Here is a 22,131-nt window from a genome sequence, read left to right on the forward strand (position 1 = left end):
TTTTTTTGACTGACTGTGTTCTTGCCGCTTTGCTATGAATTGTAATTGTAGTCACTGGTTCCCAAAAGGATGCTAAACACAAACGTTTCCTCTTTTATGTAATTGCAAGCGTGTTACGAATTAAAAAGCACCCAATGCGACCACTTGAAATGAATGTTTTACTTAAAGCTTCCGGTTGTTTCTAATGGGATGTATATTTTTGCAAAGAAATCAATTAAGTGGTGATGTTTGTTATAAAACCAATAAAGTAGCAATATTTTTACTGAAATAAGCAAGCATCCTAAGACTTTCTGTGAGCGCAGTATGGAAGAAGCCTATGTTGGCCTTTCAGTCAAGGCTAACAGTATTGGGGTATGTTTGCAATATGCCTTCTGAACAGGTGAGCTTATGGCCAGCATCCTGTTTACTGTGAAAAAACAGCCACCTCAAGGATGGATAAAGCCCAATAGATCTCGAAATATTTTTGCTAAGGAACTAACTAAGAGCCTTCTGGGAATTTATCCAACATTGAGTCCTTCTCCAGACAGCCTTCCATGTGTCACCAGAAGGCTGAGTGTAGCCATGTCCTATATTTCCTGTTGAAATGGATATGACGACCCTGTTGCTGATCCAGCAGGTCTGTTGGCATGGGGCAGGGCCAAGTTCACCAACCGACCAATCATAGTCAAACGGGATTGGCTCTACCCAATCAGATGTGAACCTCAGCCACACTGTTAAAATGTTAAAAAATGCTTTTAAAAAGTTTTAAAAATTGCTGTCTATGTGAAAAACACGCTCTTTTTTCATGGAAAATATATACAAGATTGACCATGGGCACTTTGTCAACTCTGTAGCCTTTATAAAGCTTGCTGTTTCTATTCTCCAGTTATATTTTGTCTAGTACCCCCTGATTCACGCACAGCAGGACATCTCCAAAGAATGGCAATGGCATCACAGAAGAAGGCAAGCGCTGTAATTGAATCAACCCACAGACCAAAAGACCAGAATAAGCTGGAATTAGTTGAATGGGCAAACGAGTAGAAAATATGCAGATGAGAAGAGAAGCCCGTCGTCACACTGTCATTAACAGGAAGACGGTGTTCGCAAAATTCCTAGTGAGTCATAGGTCAGTTGGGCTCCACCTAGTCCACCTTGATCCAGTCTGACTCCTTAGGGGCCGTCTGTCACCTCACACACGTCTACAGCTGCACAAAGCCCCCTGTACTTCCCAAAGCCAGAATCCCCCCAGAAATCCGGTGAGTATATCACGTGAGAGGTGTGAATGAAACCCACGCCCTGATAGGGGAATCAGGCCAGGATAAACAGTCAAACAAACACAAGAAGGCCACAGAAGGGAAGCTGACCTGACTGGAGATTTACGGATAACCCTCAGCAGTGAACAGGGAGTTTCCCTGTTTATCTAAGACAGAGGGAATTCTCTAACAGAAAAAAGCCATAAAAGTCACCAATTTCTACGGAATTTGCTTTTATTATGAATTTTTATGAATGAGTTTTATATTTTCATATCATAAAGGCATACAGTGTTGATTATACTGTGTTTGTTACGCCCAGGAGTTAATCAGAGAGAAGGGGGGGGGGGGGGCCTGAAAATGAAGAGCGGAAGGGAGGGAATGAAAATTAACATTAAACTTGATTTTAAAAAAACATGACATTTTAGTAATCTGCACACTTTAAAATTTTGACTATATTTTGGCACATTACAATATGCTTAATGCTGCAGCAGGGCTTCGGCACAGTGCGATTTGGACGTAAGGAGTCAGAGCAGGGCTCCGGCACACTGCGATTTGGACGTAAGGAGTCAGAGCTGGGCTTCGGTACAGTGCGATTTGGACGTAAGGAGTCAGAGCAGGGCTCCGGCACACTGCGATTTGGACGTAAGGAGTCAGAGCAGGGCTCCGGTACAGTGCGATTTGGACGTAAGGAGTCAGAGCAGGGCTCCGGCACACTGCGATTTGGACGTAAGGAGTCAGAGCAGGGCTCCGGCACACTGCGATTTGGACGTAAGGAGTCAGAGCAGGGCTCCGGTACAGTGCGATTTGGACGTAAGGAGTCAGAGCAGGGCTCCGGCACACTGCGATTTGGACGTAAGGAGTCAGAGCAGGGCTCCGGTACAGTGCGATTTGGACGTAAGGAGTCAGAGCAGGGCTCCGGCACAGTGCGATTTGGACGTAAGGAGTCAGAGCTGGGCTTCGGTACAGTGCGATTTGGACGTAAGGAGTCAGAGCTGGGCTTCGGTACAGTGCGATTTGGACGTAAGGAGTCAGAGCAGGGCTCCGGTACAGTGCGATTTGGACGTAAGGAGTCAGAGCAGGGCTCCGGCACACTGCGATTTGGACGTAAGGAGTCAGAGCAGGGCTCCGGAACAGTGCGATTTGGACGTAAGGAGTCAGAGCAGGGCTCCGGCACAGTGCGATTTGGACGTTAGGAGTCAGAGCAGGGCTCCGGCACAGTGCGATTTGGACGTTAGGAGTCAGAGCAGGGCTCTGGTACAGTGCGATTTGGACGTAAGGAGTCAGAGCTGGGCTCCCATCAGGCTCCTATATTTAAATCCTGATCACACTAGAAAATTCATCCATGGCCATCAAATTCAGCAGCACAAATTCACTAACATACCGAGCGATGTTTTGTCATCGCTGCTGTAACAGACAGCTTCTATGAGAGATTCATGGAAAAACATATCAGAAGAGTGTCTGAGAGAGGAAGCAGGGTGCTTCTGACGAAGAGGGAGGAACGGTTACGCGCTGTAGGTGCCACGGATGACAAATGAACGGGAGAAAGGCACCTGGCTGGTGTTTGCCCATTACAAGAGTGCTGGCTATGCAACACCATCCAGGAGAAACCAAAGAAAGAGATTATGCCTCCAAAGTATTAAAGCCAGTATATCACATATATGTGACAGCCGGAGATATGGAACTCATGCTTTATTCAGTTAGTAACCAGGTAAACAGCCTTCTGGCTAATGTTTAGCCTTGCTGGAGAGACTCTCATCTCTTTCTGGGGCATTTCTTGGGCGTGTATCTTATTTACAAACAGCCTGCGGTGATCGCAATGGTAATGATCAACCCGAGGGTCCCCCTTGTCCTGTCGCTAAGAGGAATTAGCCCCCGCACAGGACAAAATGGCCAGTGTTTGTGAGGGTAAGAACACGCGGGCAGCATTAGCGTAGGCTAGGAGGTCATGTTGACTGCTGATGGGGAGTTATCCTCCCATCCCTGGGGACAGCCTTTTTGTTAACGGAGCCATTTTCATGGGTTAATTGACCTGAAAGAGATCTGCTAATTATATGGGGGTCTGCAACATGAGCTCCCTCATCAGAACCCCCCTTAGCGGTTGCTAGCATGAACCCAAATCCTAGCCTCAAACGTGACCCCACGCACATAGCAACAGGGCCTGAAGCATGACTGAGCATGTGATCATCCCGAGGCCCAACGGCACGTCACACGCCAATGACATCAGCACCACATCATGACAAACAGCAGTATTTTGCCGCTCTGATTCAGGCATAATCGGAAGGGTGAGGTGACACAGGTTTCGCCAGAAGACGGTCGAGTATGTGACATCTCACGTACAAGTCACCTTATACGTGGCACTGTGGCCGGTGATGCTGGGGACAGTTCATCCTGCCCTCAGGACCAGATTCACGGGCTCACTGAGGGATTCAGCTTTGGGTGTCTTTCCAAGCCTAATGCTTAAGGATTACAGGGGGTAGGTGGGGGTGATTTCCCGTGGTTGCCATGGAGATGAGAGGACCACGGCAGCTGAATATGTAAATCTGAGGACTTCTTCTGTTTGTCCTCTTTTGTGGAAGTGACTCTTAAAAGAGTTGGACACGCGTGCTGCATTAAAAAGGCCCGGCTGTGACCGGACCCCTCCCCACCCGCCGCCGCCGCACTGTGCCTAAGAGTCACGTTTAAATGCCCTGACACGCCGCGTTCCTGCTGATCCGTTTTTTCCAAGTTTTTCAAAAACTTACTGTTCTGCAGAGTATTTGTGGAATTAGAGAGCAGTCACTGTTTAAGGGTAAAAAGTTAGATGAATCATAAAGATAAATAAGCCTTCCCAGATGAGGTACGGTGCCCTGAAAAGTTCACATTAAACTCAGAAGTAGTTGAAGGTATATCAACATTTAGACACTAATTTACCCTCCATTTTCTCCTCCAACAAGTCAAAACCCTGCCAGATATATATGCAGGGACTTCATCTGCCCTAGAGAAAATCTCTCTCTCTCTCTCTCTCTCTCTCTCTCTTCTCCCCGTCTCGGTCACTCTGTTTTTTTCTCTTCCTCCCAGACACAAATGTCTGGGCTAATTTAGGAATACACCACTGGGCTGGCATCGGTTACTATGGCAACCAACTCAACCGGCTCCCCCCCCCTCCAAACGAGCCCAGTGGACCCAGCCCAGGTGTGACAGAGAGGGACAGTGCCCACTGTATCCAACAGGGGGCACTGTTTCCTCAGGTTTCACATTCCGCAACGAAGGCAGGAAGGTCCAGCAGGACCACTGGCCCGCAGATCTGCAAAGACAGACCCGTCACATGCAGACACACAGACACACACACGGTTACACAGACACACCAGGAGTGAACAGCACTCTAGGGCAGTACCTGCTGACTGTTTTGGATCAAATGTCCACTCCAAGCAATTTATAGCAATTTTGGTTAAAATATTATGATCTATAATAACATATCTTAAATTTGGTTGAACGATCCACCGCTGTAATACCCCTCTTCTCCCAATCGGCATGTTTTACTGACAGCATTCCTGCCCCCACAATACTCTGTAAGGTTTACCGCTGGCTACACTTTGATTAGCACATTATTGATGTTCCATCATTTATAAAGTCCTCTTGTTTCTCTTTCAGTTTCAAAAAAATAACTTAAATGCCCCACATAGGGGGCCCCCACCCATGTCAGCCTCAGGCCCCCCTGGGGAGTCAGTTCCGCCCCCGACACAGACCCTCACTCTTCATGGTCCAAACCATCGTCAGGCAGCAGTCTTGTTTGTTTGTGTATTTCTGAGCCAAGCTGTAAACATTTCTGTTCGTATGTACTGCGCACGATTGGTCCGTACAGAGCCGTGTTTCACTCAGGTCCTGTTGTGATCGGAAGGTGGCCGGTTCAAACCCCAGGGCCAGCAAAGTGATGTCACCACCCTTAATGGCCAATAGCTCCAGGGACTGTCTGACCCTGCATTCTCAATAATATATGTCCCTTTAGATAAAAGTGTCTGCTAAATAAATAAAATGTATATTTTGTTGCGGTGTAAGTGACATGCGCTGGTAATGTTTTCTGCAGTGTTTGTTATGGGGACCTTAATAACCCAACCAGGCTGCAGACTCACACCCATGAGGCTGTAGTTCATTTCCTGTATGACCTAATGTCATGGGGGGTGGGGTGGGGGGGCTTCCATGGAGGCCGTCGTGAAACTAAACATGTGCTCCAGTTAACCGGGTCATTGGTAGCCCTCCCCGTCCTTACACGGGAGAAATCACGGTCTGAAAAAAAATTGTGCGGCCCCCCTCCCTGGGGTCTGACTCAGAGGGATAGACTGGGCTCCAAAATAAGCGGCACCACATACCGTACCTCACTCAGGGGGCCGACATGAAGCATCACACTCCCCCCTCAGCTGGCAAACCGCACAGACCTGACGTGAATCAGCTACCCCTCATCCCCCTCTAGGGGGAGCCCTGGAGCACCAGGATATTGCCTGCTGTCTGTCTGGGGACTGGACCCCCGACCCCTCAGGCAACATAGCCCCCCCACCTCAGAAGATACCTCCAGGATTCAGATTAGCCTCTCTACGTGAATGCCAAACCTCTGATCTCCAAGTTATGTCTATCTATCTATCTATCTATCTATCTATCTATCTATCTATCTATCTATCTATCTATCTATCCATCTATGTCTGTCTGTAAACATACAAGATGTGGAAATATGGAAAAGATAAATATATAGATTTGATTTTTTAAAAGTTTTTAGAACTTAGGGCAGCTATATCAAGCTATCTATATTGTAATGAAAGTTATAAACCCTGTAACAGAGTTGAGCTTCATATGGTTCATAACGAACACAGGGGGGATTAAAGCAATGTGTCAAGCTTCCAGGCATTATATGTCTGAACATGGGGGACTGACAAACAAAAACAAAGTCCATAAGCAGAAACCTATTCCTCAGGAGTCTCTTATTGTTACTAAATGACTCTACAGGAAGCGTCGCTAATGATTTTACCACAAATCAGGGGAAGTTATGATTCACCAGGAAGTAGGACTAATGATTTTGCTATGATACAGGAAGGCGGCCTGAGTGTCTCACTACCCTGAAATGCGTCGCCGCTAATTTGGTTACCCCGACAAACTATGGGCTAAAATAATATACAGTATCGACTTCCTGAGGAGTAAATCTTATAAAGGACGAAGGTCAAAGAAAGAAAAACAGCATTTCTCTGTCATCTCCTACGGGGTGTTTCCATAGCAACGATGTAGGAGCGCAAGACAATGGAGTTTTGTCTCCGGGAAAGATGACAGCAGTAAGGTGAAATGCGTAGAGAGAACCAGGTCCGGCCGGAGCACTGACGGGAACAGGAACGATCTTCATTCTCAAAGACCAGTTGGTCTAATAGCCAAGCCAAAGCGAGGCCAACCAAAGACCCCAACACTCTGCACTAAGTAAAGTGTTCACAGAATACCGCTGTGCTCAGCAGAATCTCTGCTGCATTATAATTGGCTACAAAGCCCGAAATCAATACGTATGAATAAGCAATATCCTCCTGAAATGCAGCCACCTAAGTGAATTTGTCTCCTTCAAAATGTTTTGGGACGGTGCCCTTCTAATGACCTTATGTGTCACATGCACAAGAATGTCCATTTATGGAATGGGGGAATATTATGGGATGTAGACCCCAGAATCCAGGTGCCTAAGTGCCATGCCTCCCTGTCTGCCTCATAGGCTGGACACAGGTTATAATTTACAGGTTACAGCTGTGCTCTAAGTATCCGTAATGAATAGGCCAGGTACAGGGTAGACAGCCCCCATTACATCACAAAGGACTCGTGATGATCTGCTCTAATTGTAAAACTGCTCATTGACTCGGGGTTAGCTAGCAAGGGGTTAGATACCCAAGGGATTAGGCTAACTACCACTTCTCTTGCGCAGAGTCTTGTGCAGGTCGTGCCTCTTGCTGACTTCCGTGGCAATGGCATGCTGGCCTGGTGCCGTCAGAGCCGGCTCTGCCTGGGATCCAGATCCGGCTGCGAGCTCACATTTGTGCCAGTGAAGAGTCACAGGTCATGGTGAAAGGAGCAAACCGTGGAGGCCAACATTACCTGCTGAAGCAGCATGTTATGCTAAACCGCTAGCTAGCTACAGCCTTCTGACTCTCTGAGGGGTGGTGGGCTGCATGAGGCCCTAAATATCATCATGAGGTTCAAAGCAAAAACTGACAACACTGTCGCCTGCCTTCCCTGATCTTATACCTGCTTCTCTTTGCACAAGGCTGCTGTACGTGCAAACTCCACCCCCCCCCCACCACTACAATTTCCCCGGCCTTGCTCAGTGTTTGCTCTGCCAGATGAGGAGTAATGTGATTGTCCACAGCCTGCACTTTAACAATATCCGTCCGACCCCTAGCAGAATGGCCTGGATCCCAGAAAGTCCCAGGTGGACGAAGAGAAAATCACAGGCAAGAGAAAGAGGGAGGGAGACAGGGAGGGAGGGAGAGAGAGAGAGAGAGAGAGAGAGAGAGAGCAGACACAGAGCGGGAGAAGATGTGGCTCATTAAAGCCAGATGATGTCACATCCGCGATGCGACAGCAGTAGATACCTGGGAAGCAAAACGCACCAATCATACGAGAGAGAACTGACTCTATCTGAAGGCTTTGGGAGAAGCCGAACCTCCTGGCAAATGGTCACCTCTTTTCAAGAGTCGATGTTGTTGTGGGCTCAAAATGAGGATTTAGCGCAAGTACATTTCTCTGTGCCTTATTTATTCTGGATAAAACTTTATTTTCCCAGCAAACAGTGAATCTAATCACTGTTCTGTGAGAGCATTATGTTATTATAGGGACTCCAAAATTAGCATCCTGCGCTATCAGCCATCCTCATCCAGTCATCCTGTAGAGTCATGATTCCCCCATTGGGCCCAGTAGATAGATTTACAGTAAAAACAGCATGTGCAGGCAAAACGGGGCCGTATGAGATATGGAAGCTCCCACAGAATATCCAGCAGGGGCTGCCGCCCTTGGAGGGTTCATGGTGACCTCAGCGCTGACTCACACAAGGTCAGCCAGATGTATGGGCTGTAGCTGGGACAGACTCAGCACGATGCCAGGTGGTGCTGAAGCTGTGACTCCTCACACTGTCATCAGTAATGGAGGGCGACCTAACTACCATTACATGGAGCAGGATCTGTTTGAATCAACTGGAACAGGAAACCTACCCTGTATCTGTATCCATCCATCCATCCATCCATCCATCCATCCATCCATCCATCCATCCATCCATCCATCCATCCATCCATCCATCCATCCATCCATCTATCTATCTATCTATCTATCTGTCTGTCTGTCTATCTATCTGTCTGTAAGCATACAAGATGCAGAAATTTGGATTTGATTAAAAAAGAGAAAAAGTTGAACGATTCTACCATGGCTACATGCAGTCTAACAGGCTATGTTGTAATAAAGGTAGAAGCGTCACATGGTCCAGAATGAACACAGGGGGCATTAAGTCATCTTTCACTCTTCCAGGTGTTGTACTGCTGGACTTGAAGGATGGACTAACAAAAACAAAGCCACACACACAGGTTTGTAATTATATCTTTGTGGGGACTCTCCATTCATTTCTATGGGGAAAATCCCAACATGGCGACCTTAACCCCTACCCAGCCCTAACCTTAACCATAAGTAACCAAACAAAATATAAGACTTTTTTTTATTGCATTCACAGATCTTTGTGGGAACCTGAAAAATGGTCCCTACAACATCAAAATCACAAGTTATTACATTGTGGGGGACATTTGGTCCCCACAAAGTAATATAAACCTAATACAGACACACGGACAGACAGACAGACACACACACTTCCCTCGCCCATGAATAGCTATAGGAACCAGTGCTATACACATGGCCTTAACACAGTCCGGGTGGGATGGTGGACAGAACCACTGGGGTGGAAGGAAGGAATTGGGATTTAACAAAACAATAGGCAGGAGCCACAACAAAAGACAGTTGTGCTGGTGTAATAACAGAGTGGACAACCAAAACGTACCCTGGGTTAAAGAAATCCAAGTGTGGCCATCAGAGTCCATGTGTGTGAACTGGGAAAAGAAAATCCCATGAACAAGAACCAGGTGGACATACTGAGACCTCCTCATCTGACGTCAGCCCACCATGGACCTGGCTGAGGGGGCGAGAGTTTACATCTGCCTATTACACAGCCAGCTCTGCAGGGGGCAGTATAACATGCCTAATTGCTGCAGAGTTCCTCAGCGTGTGGTAATCAGGCCCTGGCGTGTTTCATTTCACACAGAACCAGACGGACTAGCAACCAAAGCTAGCCTGCTTACACAGGAAGCCTGGAAATGTATTTACCTGACCCCAATCCGTGCTCCCCGAATGCTCGTAATGAGGTTCTTGCTTTGCTTGGTAGATATTGTGTACTAACCTGCACCAATACTGCTTACACACATATCCAGGCGCTTACCGGAAGCTCAGCCTAGCTGCGGTTATGCCTAGGTGACTCAGTGACAGCCGGATATTTGAAATGTGCAGTTTGCCTCAACTGTAAATTGCCATGAACAAAAGTATCTGCTAAACAAACATAAATGTAAATTTACGGATTAACATTTGTGGAGGTAAAGTGCACAGGGAGTAATGGCGGTGTGTGTTTCCCTTACAAAGTGGGACAAATGGGTATGAAACGCGGCTCCCAAATTAGCCCAGCCTACCGACGATGTCAGAGAGGTAAGAAAGCTGGATTTCCGGGCTTGCGGCTGTGCGACTGGAGAGAGCAGATGAGCACGACGTGGAAACAGAAAAGCAGCGATGCCTGTTTTCCCCAAAAAAAAAAAAAAAATGGGTGTGCTTCGATTATCCCGGGACCAGGAGGCTGCACACGTGGAACTCACTAAAGAGAACCGACCTCTGGTTATCCGAAAATAAGCAGGCGGGCTTTTAAAAGCTGGCACCCGCCACAGCAACTCCATCCAGTGAAGAAAGCCGCTCGACCTTATAACCACTTAAGTGTTTCGGCAGTAAGTACTGTTGTAGATGAGAAACCAGACTTCTGGGTGAAGGACCTTTTAGCTAAAATCCTTGATATTGTAGCCGTGTTAAACCTACGTAAAGTACTGCTAAAGTCAGAAGTAAGAGCTTTGTGGGTCTTTTTCAAGCTTTCATTATCTAAGTACAGGTTAAACAATCCGAGGGCAAATAAAGATTAAATTATAACATTACCAGGGTGGATTAACATATCTGGCAACCCCAGGTTGACATCAGCATGGACAGTCAGGTGTTGCCAATTTAACTCACCGTGACCGTAATGCCCTGATGCTTGCTGGGGACTATAGCTGACGTTAGCCTATTCATTAATCCACTCCTGAACCTTACAGTCAACCTCAGGGAATCAGGGTTTATGAACATCAAAACAGCTTGTAGCACTAGGAGCTCTTACCCGTTGGCCAGGTCATCATCATCATCATCATCCTCATCATCATCCTCATCATAGTTGTCCTCGTGGAGGCTCTTGTTCAGCAGGTCACTGTCGCTCAAGTAGCCTGACTTGAGGTTGCCATCTTCGGCGTGGAGGCTCTCCACCAGCTCAATGCGCGAGATGCGGCTGAGGTGACTCGGGGCCCGCACCGGCGTGCCGTGGGGTCCGAACGTCCCCGAGACCGGCCCCCCCGTGGATGAGGGGGCGTCGCCAGCCTGGAGACGGGGGCTGGACTGGCCGTAGTGCCAGGAAAGAGGAGAGGAGCGGTTGGAGAGGCTGGAGACGCTGCGGGCGTTGGTCTCGTCGCTGTCGTAGCACACGCCGGTCTCCAGGCAGCTGCAGGGGTGGTGGGTGGGAAACACACACCATCAGGTATAAAGTTCACACCTGATGCCTCATCTAGGCAAGGTGTATGAGGTGGTGTAATGTTTACTGAGAAGAACCCAGAAGGTCGCAAAGTTAAGCTACTACTCAGCTTAAACTTAACGGTGGTATCTAACTGCACAAATGGACCTTGCACACAAGAAAGAGAACTTGTTCACTTATTCTACTCAAGCGGGAGTAGCAGAGAGCAGAGCCCTCCAGACTCGTTACAGGTTCGAACCTGAGGGAGGGATCCCCGCTGTAGCATCCCTCAAGAAGCCACTGAACCTCAGGCGAGAACGTCCATTAAAATATGGCTATAGATACTGAAATCCGTGACGCTAAATATCACGTCTTCCTTGAAAATTTAAACAGCATCTCGAGCGTGACTTCGGAGCTGGAAGTTTTATGCTCTTTTAAGGTTAAATAACCAGATGCACCAGCAAGGATGAGCAATGCGGTGACAGCCTCTCCCACGGCGCTGATGGGGATGCCAGAGCTGCGCCAGACCCTAAGATGCAGATATTCATCACGGAAATGTGCTGGAAGGAAAATAATTCCTGGATCTGGGATTTATTTCATTACTGTTGTCCCCACTATAGGGTGTTGCTTTGATCGTAATTAGGGTCATTTTTCATTTAATTTATTTCCTTAAATATAACTATCCAGAGAGACTTATGCTCATTATTGTAAAATTTAACATACGAACTTCAAACACCAGAGTATGCCGGCCAAACAGCGTCTACGTTTAATTAACCCTTCTGACACGTGGAAAAACTGCGCTGGTCGAAATATGCTGATTTGACCGCAGGTCCTGCTTGCTTTTATTACGAAGGTTCTTGAACACAGAGGTCTTCCCAGTCTGGGTGTGACAGAGAGGCTTAACCGCCCACTCTGACTCCACACCTGGGTCCGGCGGAATCCGGAACCCCCCCGGGAAACGTGACGGCTTCAATTCCCGCCCCTCCAGCTGTCCATGTCTGGCTCACTGCAGGATGCACGCAGCTCAACACATGCAGCCAGCCCGGCGCCCCGCAGCTACAGCTCTCCTAGCATGCGGGAGGATGTTGTCCGGGAAACGGCGGTGTCCTTGGTCTGACATCCGGCAGCCGGTCCTTGCCGCACCCCCCTCTTCCTCATGCGGGTTACATCCTGCTGCTCCTTCATCATTACTTCTGCATTTTGTTTTGTATCTTATCGCTTCATCTCCCAGTGTGCAGTTTGCAGACAGAGCCGCTGTTTACTGCCACTCACACCATGCATTTGCACAAGGGTCCCAGAGGCTTGGAACCCCTGTTGGCCACACATAGTCACTACACTAAATATTTCATAAACACATTCCTCTTTTAGGAGCAGCAGTATGCTCAGCTAACCAGTTAGCTTAGCTACGATCCCCTGACTCTACTCACTAGCTAATTATTTTTTGAAACATGCTGCTGGGGGGGGACTAAAGGTGACATTTTGCGAGCAGCCCCAGACACAACAGACTCGCCTTCATCTGTACCAGAGGTGGAAAGTTCATGTCCAGAAAGTTTTGTTTCAGCCAACCCGCTGAGTACTTTCCACCTCTGTAGGTCTGTAGGCAAGAGCGAAGTATCTCTTGAGGACCTGTTACTCTACTCGCATGTGTTTCCAAGGCCCTTAACTTTGCTCGTTGGAGCAGCCACACATCGGTAATCCTGCACCTTTTAGCTACCAGTCAGTTACCTTACATGCAGAACCAGCCAATCCCTTTCATGTCTGTTTGCTGTGGAGATCTGCATGTAGAGCTGCAGAGTCCACACCACATGTACCTTAGCTTTAGACCTACCCTGTCATCCAGCTCAGATGAGCAATCTCCCTCCCTATCGGGCCCTAGTACCGAGAGTCTGGCTCCTTTGTGACCTTTCCCTGAGGGCAGTTAAACTTATAAAGCTGCAATTATTTTAAATGACTACTTGCCTTGCCTGCTTGAGCACAATCATGTGGAACATGATCCATTCTCCTCCTGCTGTGTAGCAAAGCCACTGAGAAACCATCCTCAGCATCGTTTGATAAATTCGGTGATAAATTGAGCTCACAGAATTAAATGACACTAGCATTTGTTCTTTTGGGACTAGACAAGCTGTTACTATTGAATATTAAAAATTATTAGTGTTTTTGTTAATATAACAATATGGAGAAAAATGCTTTGCTCTTTATACTTTAAAGTGTCATTTTCTGATAAATTCTACATTACTGTGTATGTATATATTAAAGGGTGATAAATCAGGCAATCACAACTGAACCTATTTTCCTAGCGTCATTTTTAAGCTTAGGTCAAGCAATCGCTATCAAGCACAAGGTTGTAGACTTTATTCGAATGTTCAGCAGAATAAGAAATTTTAATGTCTGGACTCGCCTGTCGGCATCCAAGCCCACTGAGATGTTGTGGTGAGACCAGAAAGCAGCAGCTTCTGCTCTGGAAACCACACATGTCACTGAGTTGAACATCTGGAGCAGCTTGCATGTTCTTTCCGTGACCGTGTGGATTTTGTCTGAGTGCTCCTGTTTCCTCCCTCTTTCCAAAGACAATCGGGGTCTCTAAATTGCTAACGACGTGTGCTTCTGTGAACTCAGAGACAGACGAGCAAACAAGGTGTTCCCTGCCTCCTACCCTATGCATGTTGGAATGGGCTTCAGTAACTACAGCAATCATTCATTTGAAGTCATTGGCTGGTAAAGACGGTGGAATGAGTGATTTTTCATGTGGGAGGAACTTTGTAGGGTTGCGCAATTCATAGGCTGGACAAAAGCCTTAAGGCTTAGATTGAGAGCACCACATTTCCATGAGGAACCTCTACGGAGGATATTTGGCACCAAGCAGCACAGGCAGATACGTCAGAGAAGGGACAGGCTGTGTTTTCCAAGAGACAAACACAGAGAAAAAACACATTACATCATTTCTATGTCTCCCACACTCCAAAGTACGCAGGGGGCCATTGAGTTATCCTATTGGAGGCCTAGGTCCAAAAACCTACCACTGAAATCCCTGGTGAAGCATTCCGTACTGCCTGAAGATTAACTTGGTCAGGAAATGCAGGGAATTTGGCAGGAGTACATGGTGAGAAGTAAACATAGTGAGGTGAAAACACTGCAGCTCCACATTTAACAACATTGTCCACAGAAGTTTTCACCAAAATGTAGAACACTCCATCTGTCAATGTAACTAGAACTTATTGACTAGTAGGAGGCAGCACATGCAAACGTGGCTCGAAAATTAGGTATAAACCAAAGTTAGTGAACGATAACATCTGGTATTGTTGGAAACGGTGAAGTGGGCCATTGTGCGTCTTGGTGTGCCTGCAATTGCCTGGATCTCAATGCTATCAAAAAAGTGAAGATTGGCTTCTACAAACACCTCTTTGATTGCTCGTGCTGGAAATAACAGAGCTCCACCAAAGTAGCAGGCTGAAGAACATCACCACTAACATGACCTACAACACTCGCTTTTGGCAAGTTCTACATGTCCTTCATCTAAATGAGAACCAAATGGCATTAGAAGTGTTTACTTCCCAGAGCTTTTCTTGGTCAACGATCCACCCTAAATGAATCACACCCTCCCTATCCTCCCCAGCTTAGCTGATCACTGTCTGCTTGTACACTTATCTGTTACAGAGTGAGCTCATAAGCTAGATTATCACTTTTTTATTTGGAAATTTGCCATGTTCCTGAAATTGTATTTTGTTCTCCATTGTACATATACTTCTCTGAAAATGCAACATGACATAGTCAACCCATGGATAAAGTACCAAATATTTAGCAAATGTTTATTAATAATGATACTAATATGCCTAATTTATTTACACTTAACAAAAAGACCCAACTATTAATTACAAGACATAAAAAGAGATGGAATAACAGGTAAATCCAAAACCATGGATACTGTGCATTCTCTAGTTTGATCAATTACTGCAGTTTTCACACTTTGAACATCAGCACTAGAGTCCACCTCTGATTCGCTGATAGACGCTGGTTTCTGATTGGCCGACAGGCACGGTTGTCACTGACCTGTGACTGAGTTGCGACCCCCGCAAACTGGACATGGTATCCTCCAGGTTCTGCCTGAGATCCAGAACATTCTGTACCGTGCGCTTCCTCTGGGACTCCGGGTCTGTAGGAGTAAACATTAATAAGCACGTGTTAGCATCACAATAAACGTGTCACTCGTGTTATATACAAAACCGAAGCACTTCCTTTCATGTCTCTTCACAGACTTGACACCTTATGGCTACATTAAAGTGTGTTTTATATTGTTTAATTCTAAGTTGATTTTTGTTTTTCCTTTAACGTGCAAAATGTGTGAGGACCAGAAGATTTATACAACCCTTTTCTTAAAAGGCTTTTGCGATGAGTTATCACTGAGAAGGGCAGCCAAAAAGTGAATGTGACCATAACATCGTTCAATTTGTGGAGCCCCGCCTCCCATTTCTTCAATAATACATTACGAGGGTTAAGGGTCTCCCTATTCTTATTACGCTCATTATTAAAGCCCATAATGCAGGTAATCGGCGTGCCTCTGTGACATGATTAACTGTCCTCTCCAAAGCCTCAATTCTTCAACACCTTACAAACACAAGATCGCCACTCGGAAGGTGCATATCTCGAAAATCAGATTCACTACCATTTGGCAGGTCACCAAAAGGACCGCATGCAGCCACTGCATTGATTGCAGAATCACATTTTCCGGTATTAGCGTGGAAATAAATCCGACCAATGAGGATGTACTGCTGGCAGCTTCACCGATGTGTGATAGGAAAGGACGTCACGATATTCATGCTTAGTAGTAAATTTCAGTAATGAATTGAGGTGTGAATGCCCTGAACCTCAGATACTGATGTAGGCAGTGAACTTTCCAGAAGCACATACAGCATGTAAAGAATTCCGAATTCCCAGGAGTTTGCCATGGCAACGGCAAAGCAGTACATCCATGATGAGGGTTATATGAATGCAGCGGCTGATTATGTCTATACTGCTGTGGAGGGAGACAGCATATTAGTGTTCTGCTTGACATTCCCAGGAAAGAAACTTCCGATGGAAAACTATTCCTTTGAGAAGCATCGGTGAGCTTTTCATTGGTCAACAAGACTGTAGGGTGACCAGACTAGACTGGTCTTTACTGTCGCTTGTCTTTCTTACCTTTAATTAGCTTTGACATTCCTTTTGATAGTGAATGTCAAACATCACCGAATTGCTTGCACAGGTCTCAAGAGGCTGGCCCAAGAATCCTTATCTAATCAGAGGGGATCCTCTCCACCAGAATTCTGCATTATCTGGACCTCATTCCCTGTTATTCCGGTCAAAGATGTGAAACTGATAAAGGTGCTGGAAAGATGTACAGTGTAGAGGTAAATGTGAGCGTTTATCTCATGGCACATGGTGGACCACTGCTCAGGAAGAGACGGCAGTTTCTACAATACACTGCAAGGTCAGATGTGTGGCACCGATAATGCCAATATCAAAGCACAGACAACGCTAATGATACCAATCAAATCAAAACCAATGCTAACAATGCTAATATCAAATCACATACAATGCTAATGATACCAGCATCAAATCACAAACAGTGCTAAAGCTGCTAATATCAAATCACATACAATGCTAACAATACCGATATCAAAGCACAGACAACACTAATGATACCAATCAAATCAAAAAACAATGCTAACAATGCTAATATCAAATCATGTACAATGCTAAAGCTGCTAATATCAAATCATGTACAATGCTAAAGCTGCTAATATCAAATCACATACAATGCTAACAATACCGATATCAAAGCACAGCAATACTAACGATGCTAACATGAAATTCCAAACAACAACGCTAAAAACACCAATACAAGATAAAAATCACGGCCAATAACGACAAAACCAATATCACACCGAAAACCATGGTAATGCTAATAATGCAAATATCCCAGGACAATGGAAATATCTTTGCATTTTATTTTGGGACAGGCGCTAAAGGCAGGTTTGTAAAATAAGCCACCCGTCTTTTGCAGACGATTTTGATCTCGACGACCCAGCTTCAGAAGAAACTAGCTTGCACTAAGCGTGCTGTGGCACGTGGGGGATGTCTGGTAATCATTGGGTTAAATTCAGATTTGAGTTTTACCGTCATGACAGGACTGTCAATAATATATTATTCATATATTGCAAATAAAGTGACTGACATAGCTGGCTAAAATACTTCATTTAAAACCATAACAGCTATGCGGAGGTGACAAAAATCTGTGTATTCTTCATCCTGATGGGGGAGTCATCAGCCACGTGTTCCCTCCAAAAAAAACGTCGCACTTCAGGGGTCCCCAAATGAGTTCTGCTCCATACTGAGGGCAGGGAGGGGTCCAGTGCTCTTGGGTGGTTCCTGGTTGGCTTACAAACCAATCAGGATGCATAAACAGCCTAATGGATGTCACTGAGCTACAGGATGCGTAGTGACAATTAGGGCAAGTCGCTCCGCATCTTCGGAGAGCATCAGCAATATTCTGTGACTTAGACAGGCAGCTAGAGGAGACAGGGAGCGATATGACCCCAGTTACCGCATGAAGCCGCAGGCGATGAAAAGGTGTAGCGTGGAGCAGAGCACCCAGGCAGCAGAATCAAATCATTAGTCGAGCATGACGGGAACCTGCGGCACCAAATAATGAGGGTCTTGAGGGCCTGAGGCTACTGCTTGGTCCTTCACCTATTTTGCGGCAAAAGCCTTTGATGGTGGAGGGGGGGTGTGTGTGCTGATTGATGGGTAGAATTGTGGTTAATGCGTCTTGTGGTGAAACATCTGCTAATGCCTTACTGAATGCCTATCAGGGCACCACTCAAACCATGAACAATTAGGGCCCCCCCTGTTGGCCACAAACAGTCACTACACTACGTATTAAGTAAACATGTTCCTTATTTATGCGATGCTGAAGCAGCATGTTCTGTTAGCCAGGTAGTTAGCTATGATCATCTGCTGCTACTCGCTAGCTATTTATTTAGCTTTTGAAACATCTGAGGGAGGGGGGTTCAATGACTGCCGTGGATCAGGCACTAGTGCTAATGCCGGGATTAGCTGCTCCATGGCGTGTTTTGTTTAAGCCTCAGGCCCTCCTCTGCGGCCCTGAGCTGCGGTCAGCATAATGCTTGGACAGAATTAAATTAACACCACACCAGCACAGAGTGGCTGTGTTCTGCTACACTGATATCGCACAAGCTTTTTTCCCCTTCGCCATTATTTGGCTCCAGAACTTGCAAAATGACTGGTGTGCAGCTCCAGCTGATTTCCAGCATGGAGAATCATGTGTTAAAAGCCAGTCTGAAAACCAGATCTGCCCCCCCCCCCCCCAACCCCCACCCCGTCACGAGGGGGTCACAATACCCAGAGGGGTCTCTCCATCCACCAGCTGGGGCCTGAGAACACTTTCTGCATCTCAGAAAGTTCTGAGCCCTACAAATTGATTTCTCCCCCAAGCTGGTATGGGATTGATTACCGCCGGGAACAGCCAGCGGGTGATGAAGTCACCATGAGCTTCTACAAGCCTCTACCTGCTTGCCTGTGTATGACTGCGCGGCGTGATATGCAGTTATATGAATGTATACAAACTAAAATGCTACACATATATGAAAACTAATTACATGTACAAACAAGTCAATATTTGCATATAAAAAGTAGTTATTGCCGTTTTCATGTTTGTGATACGATACAATGGGCTGCATGACCTACAGTGTCCCACTAGGGGGCACAGTGGTGAAGGCGCAAGTCTTTGTCAGTGGGGGAGAAACAGGCGATTTCCCTTGATGGAGCAGATTCCTGTTTTACCCCCCCCAGGTCTCCACTGCTGCTACAGCACCCAAAGTGTGGAGCTCATCACAAGGCTTCTGAATAACATTTTTGGAATAATCGCTGAATCCATCCACCCGTCTTTTGATTGCTTATCTGGTCAGGTTTAAGGGGGGGGGGTCTGGACCCTATCCCAGCCATCGCAGGGTAAAAGACTGGGGTACAAGACTGAAGAAGATGCCAGGCACTCATTAATTGATTTTACAAAAAGAAAGGAGTTAGTAATAATTCCCATTAAAAAGCCCATGATATGCAATAAACGGAGGCCTTTTTAATGGTTTTTGCTCATTTTAACCACTTGAGGTTGAATTGATGCCAATACAGGAAACAAAAACCACAGCGTTTACCAAGATATGCCCACTTAGACTTTCATATAGTACTCAGTTCAACTGGGTCAATAAAGTCGGGAAGAGACATTTAGTAAGTAATCATACAGGTAGCGTGAATGCAGGTTGATTTCCTTAATATTTTTGTATTCTCCAGCTCACTCTTGAAAACTCTCTCACCACTCTCCCACCTAGTCTCTACTAATCAACCCAGATTACATTTATTTAACAGGGTAGAGTAATCAAACCCCACTCTCTCTAGCATGGATATGAAGTTTACATCATAGCAGATCATAATCAATATTTGATAAACTAACTAAACTAATAATATACCAAAATAAAAGATCTGTTCCATCATATTACTAGCCACACCAAGGGCACAAAATATTTAAAATTATCGGAAACCCAACACAGAGTAATGTTTGATATTTAAACTGTGTCTTTAAGGTATGACTGAACTGAAGTTCATATGACCGGGATAAACACATGTTTCTACAACTGCATACAAGATGCATCAGTCTGCACTACATTGATTTCGCATTATAAGCTTGTTTGTGTTAATTAAGCAATGGGCAGCTTGGTGTGTCAGTCCCTCACTGCGGCTGGGGCTCTCTTTTGTCTCAGGCAAAAGGTGATGTTTACATGTTCCGCTCTCATGATGTCCGTCACACATTCGGCATCAATTTTCATGGCTCCCACAGCTTAACCACCCCTTGTTCCCTCTTGATGGTGAAATATTGGGGCAGAACACAGGAATTAATTATATACAAGAAACAACTGGCCTCAGTGAAATCTTAGCTTAGTGCGTGCCATGGAGTCGAAGCCAACTTTAAAATTTGCGGAGTCGATGATGCAAGATGGAATCACGTCAAGCATGATCCTGACACACTTGTGTCAGATCCTGGAGGGACACAGAGTCTTGCTGGGTCCTGACAATAAACAGATGAGAAAGCATTGTACTCTCCTTAAAAGCCTAAAGAGCTTCAGGCTGAATGCTTTAGCCCAGTGTTTCCCAATACGGTCCTTGGGGACCCACAGTTGGTCCATGTTTTTGCTCATTTGGGGCTCCCTGCAAGATCGGATCCGCACAAGATTGGGAAACACTGCTTTAGCCTCAAGATACATTTAAAGGCCTTAAATATGTTGACGAAGTGGATCTATGGAGAAAATGCCAAAGTCTTCATTCTCTGTAAACTATGATTTTTTTTGGTGAGAGAGTGAACCACAATTTGGGTAACTAATCCTAACATTGTAGATAAAGGTGACAAGAGAGGACACAACTATGTTCGATTGGGCCCAAAAGCCCTCGAGCCCCATCGGCGGGGGGGGTATTATGGGTAATCCAAACACTCGTAATGCCGGTAATGAGGATTTGCACGCAGATTTATCAGAATTTGTAATTGTTCCCCCAAAACCTGTGGTGCAGCTTTCGGGCCTGGACTGGGATTTTGAGATTCGTTTGGAAGACCTTAATTGTATTGCGAGCCAGTTTCTATTGCCAGGAACTCGATCCACATGAGGGCGATGGATTGTGTCCTAGCGCAAGGTTACATGTGCCAGTCAGTGTCTATGGAAGACAATCTGCAGGGCAGGTAATCCAAGCACAGCTTTCCATGACCATCGGCCTTATCCTGTCACAAAACTACCTGAGTACAGAATAATGGGATTACATCACTGCAACCGAGCTTATCTCGCCACATGCACTCATTGTAGAGCAGTCAGTTATAGAAAGTGTCATTGTATCGCACTGATTGCCAACCACACTAACCTCATAGTCCTTGTGTTGGTTCCAAGTCAATAATGGAACATATTTAAGCTGCCAATCCTAGCAACAAACACAACTGTTATCCTTCATATAATTAACAGAGCCAGAGGTCTAGCATAGGGGAGACCTCTCAGTGTTAGCTTTGCCAGAAGACGCTCTGCTGAGGCACTATCAGGAAAACAGAGCAGACATCCTGCTCCAGGCTTCGGCCGGTTTGGTGTCAAGACGCAATCTGTGAATTATTCATCCGAGTCCCTGTCTTATCCAGAGTCACCCAACATACCATGCTCTCCATTTATGGTATCAGACGTTCACAGAAGCAATTCATGTCAAATTTGTGAGGGCAACAACTACTGTAACACTATTCTTATATTATTATTTAAGTTTTTTCACAAGTGTATTCATATGTTTTTAGGGGTGAAAATACACGCAGTAGTTAAGATTATGAGGTAGAATAGCACCGCATCTCTGAGACTCAAACCTTCGTCTTATAGCTATCCACCCTGCCTGGCATCAGCCTTCAGATCATAAACTCAGCCTGAAACCTACTCTATAGCATTTCGCTGCCGGTACATAAACAAGGTCCTAACAGGTAGCCGAGGAAGGCATTGTTTACACATCCTGTCAGTCACTGGCATGAATCCCAGCATGGCAAATCCAACATGTGGGGGGATGCGTTGGGGGGCAGGGGCGGGGGGGGGGGGGTAATGTTACAAACAGGAGACGAGCAGCCCCCTGTGTCGACGTGGTCAAACGGGGCTGCGAGAAATCGATGTTCCGCAACCGCTAAAGCACAACCGGACACGGGGATGGCGATACGCCTTCGGCAGCGGCGGAGATGGCTGCACTCCCTAGAGAAACAAATGAGTGGCTACGGCCTAGATTTCCTACTGTCATGCTGGCTAAACAGGCTAATCAGCTGTGCTGCATTCTGACTGGTTAACTGGTGCTCAGCGGTAGTGTTTACCAATCAGGGGCCAAAGGAGGGTGAAGGGCCCTGGAGAAAAGCGGGGGCTCGCGGAATGCAGCAAACCTTGGAGACCTACAGCACTCCTACCCAATGGAGGTGTTTCCCCACCACTCAAACCACACGTTGATGTGGGGCCTCCTTCTGGCTGGAAAACCTAT

At 46.2% G+C, this 22,131-nt stretch overlaps 1 protein-coding gene across 7 annotated transcripts in view; it reads right to left on the reverse strand.

The window, feature by feature from the left end:
- The window catches only part of LOC111855233 (neuron navigator 1-like), a 127,953-nt gene that overhangs the window by 59,422 nt on the left and 46,400 nt on the right, over nt 1-22,131 (reverse strand). For all 7 annotated transcript variants that reach the window (XM_023834037.2, XM_023834035.2, XM_023834036.2 and 4 more), the window contains 2 exons: nt 15,100-15,202; nt 10,669-11,043 (listed from right to left, as the gene is read on the reverse strand). In XM_023834037.2, coding sequence (XP_023689805.2) covers nt 10,669-11,043; nt 15,100-15,202 — 478 coding nt within the window. The remainder of the gene's footprint in view (nt 1-10,668; nt 11,044-15,099; nt 15,203-22,131) is intronic.

Source organism: Paramormyrops kingsleyae, chromosome 18, assembly GCF_048594095.1.
Source record: "Paramormyrops kingsleyae isolate MSU_618 chromosome 18, PKINGS_0.4, whole genome shotgun sequence".
NCBI classification, from domain to species: Eukaryota; Metazoa; Chordata; class Actinopteri; order Osteoglossiformes; family Mormyridae; genus Paramormyrops; species Paramormyrops kingsleyae.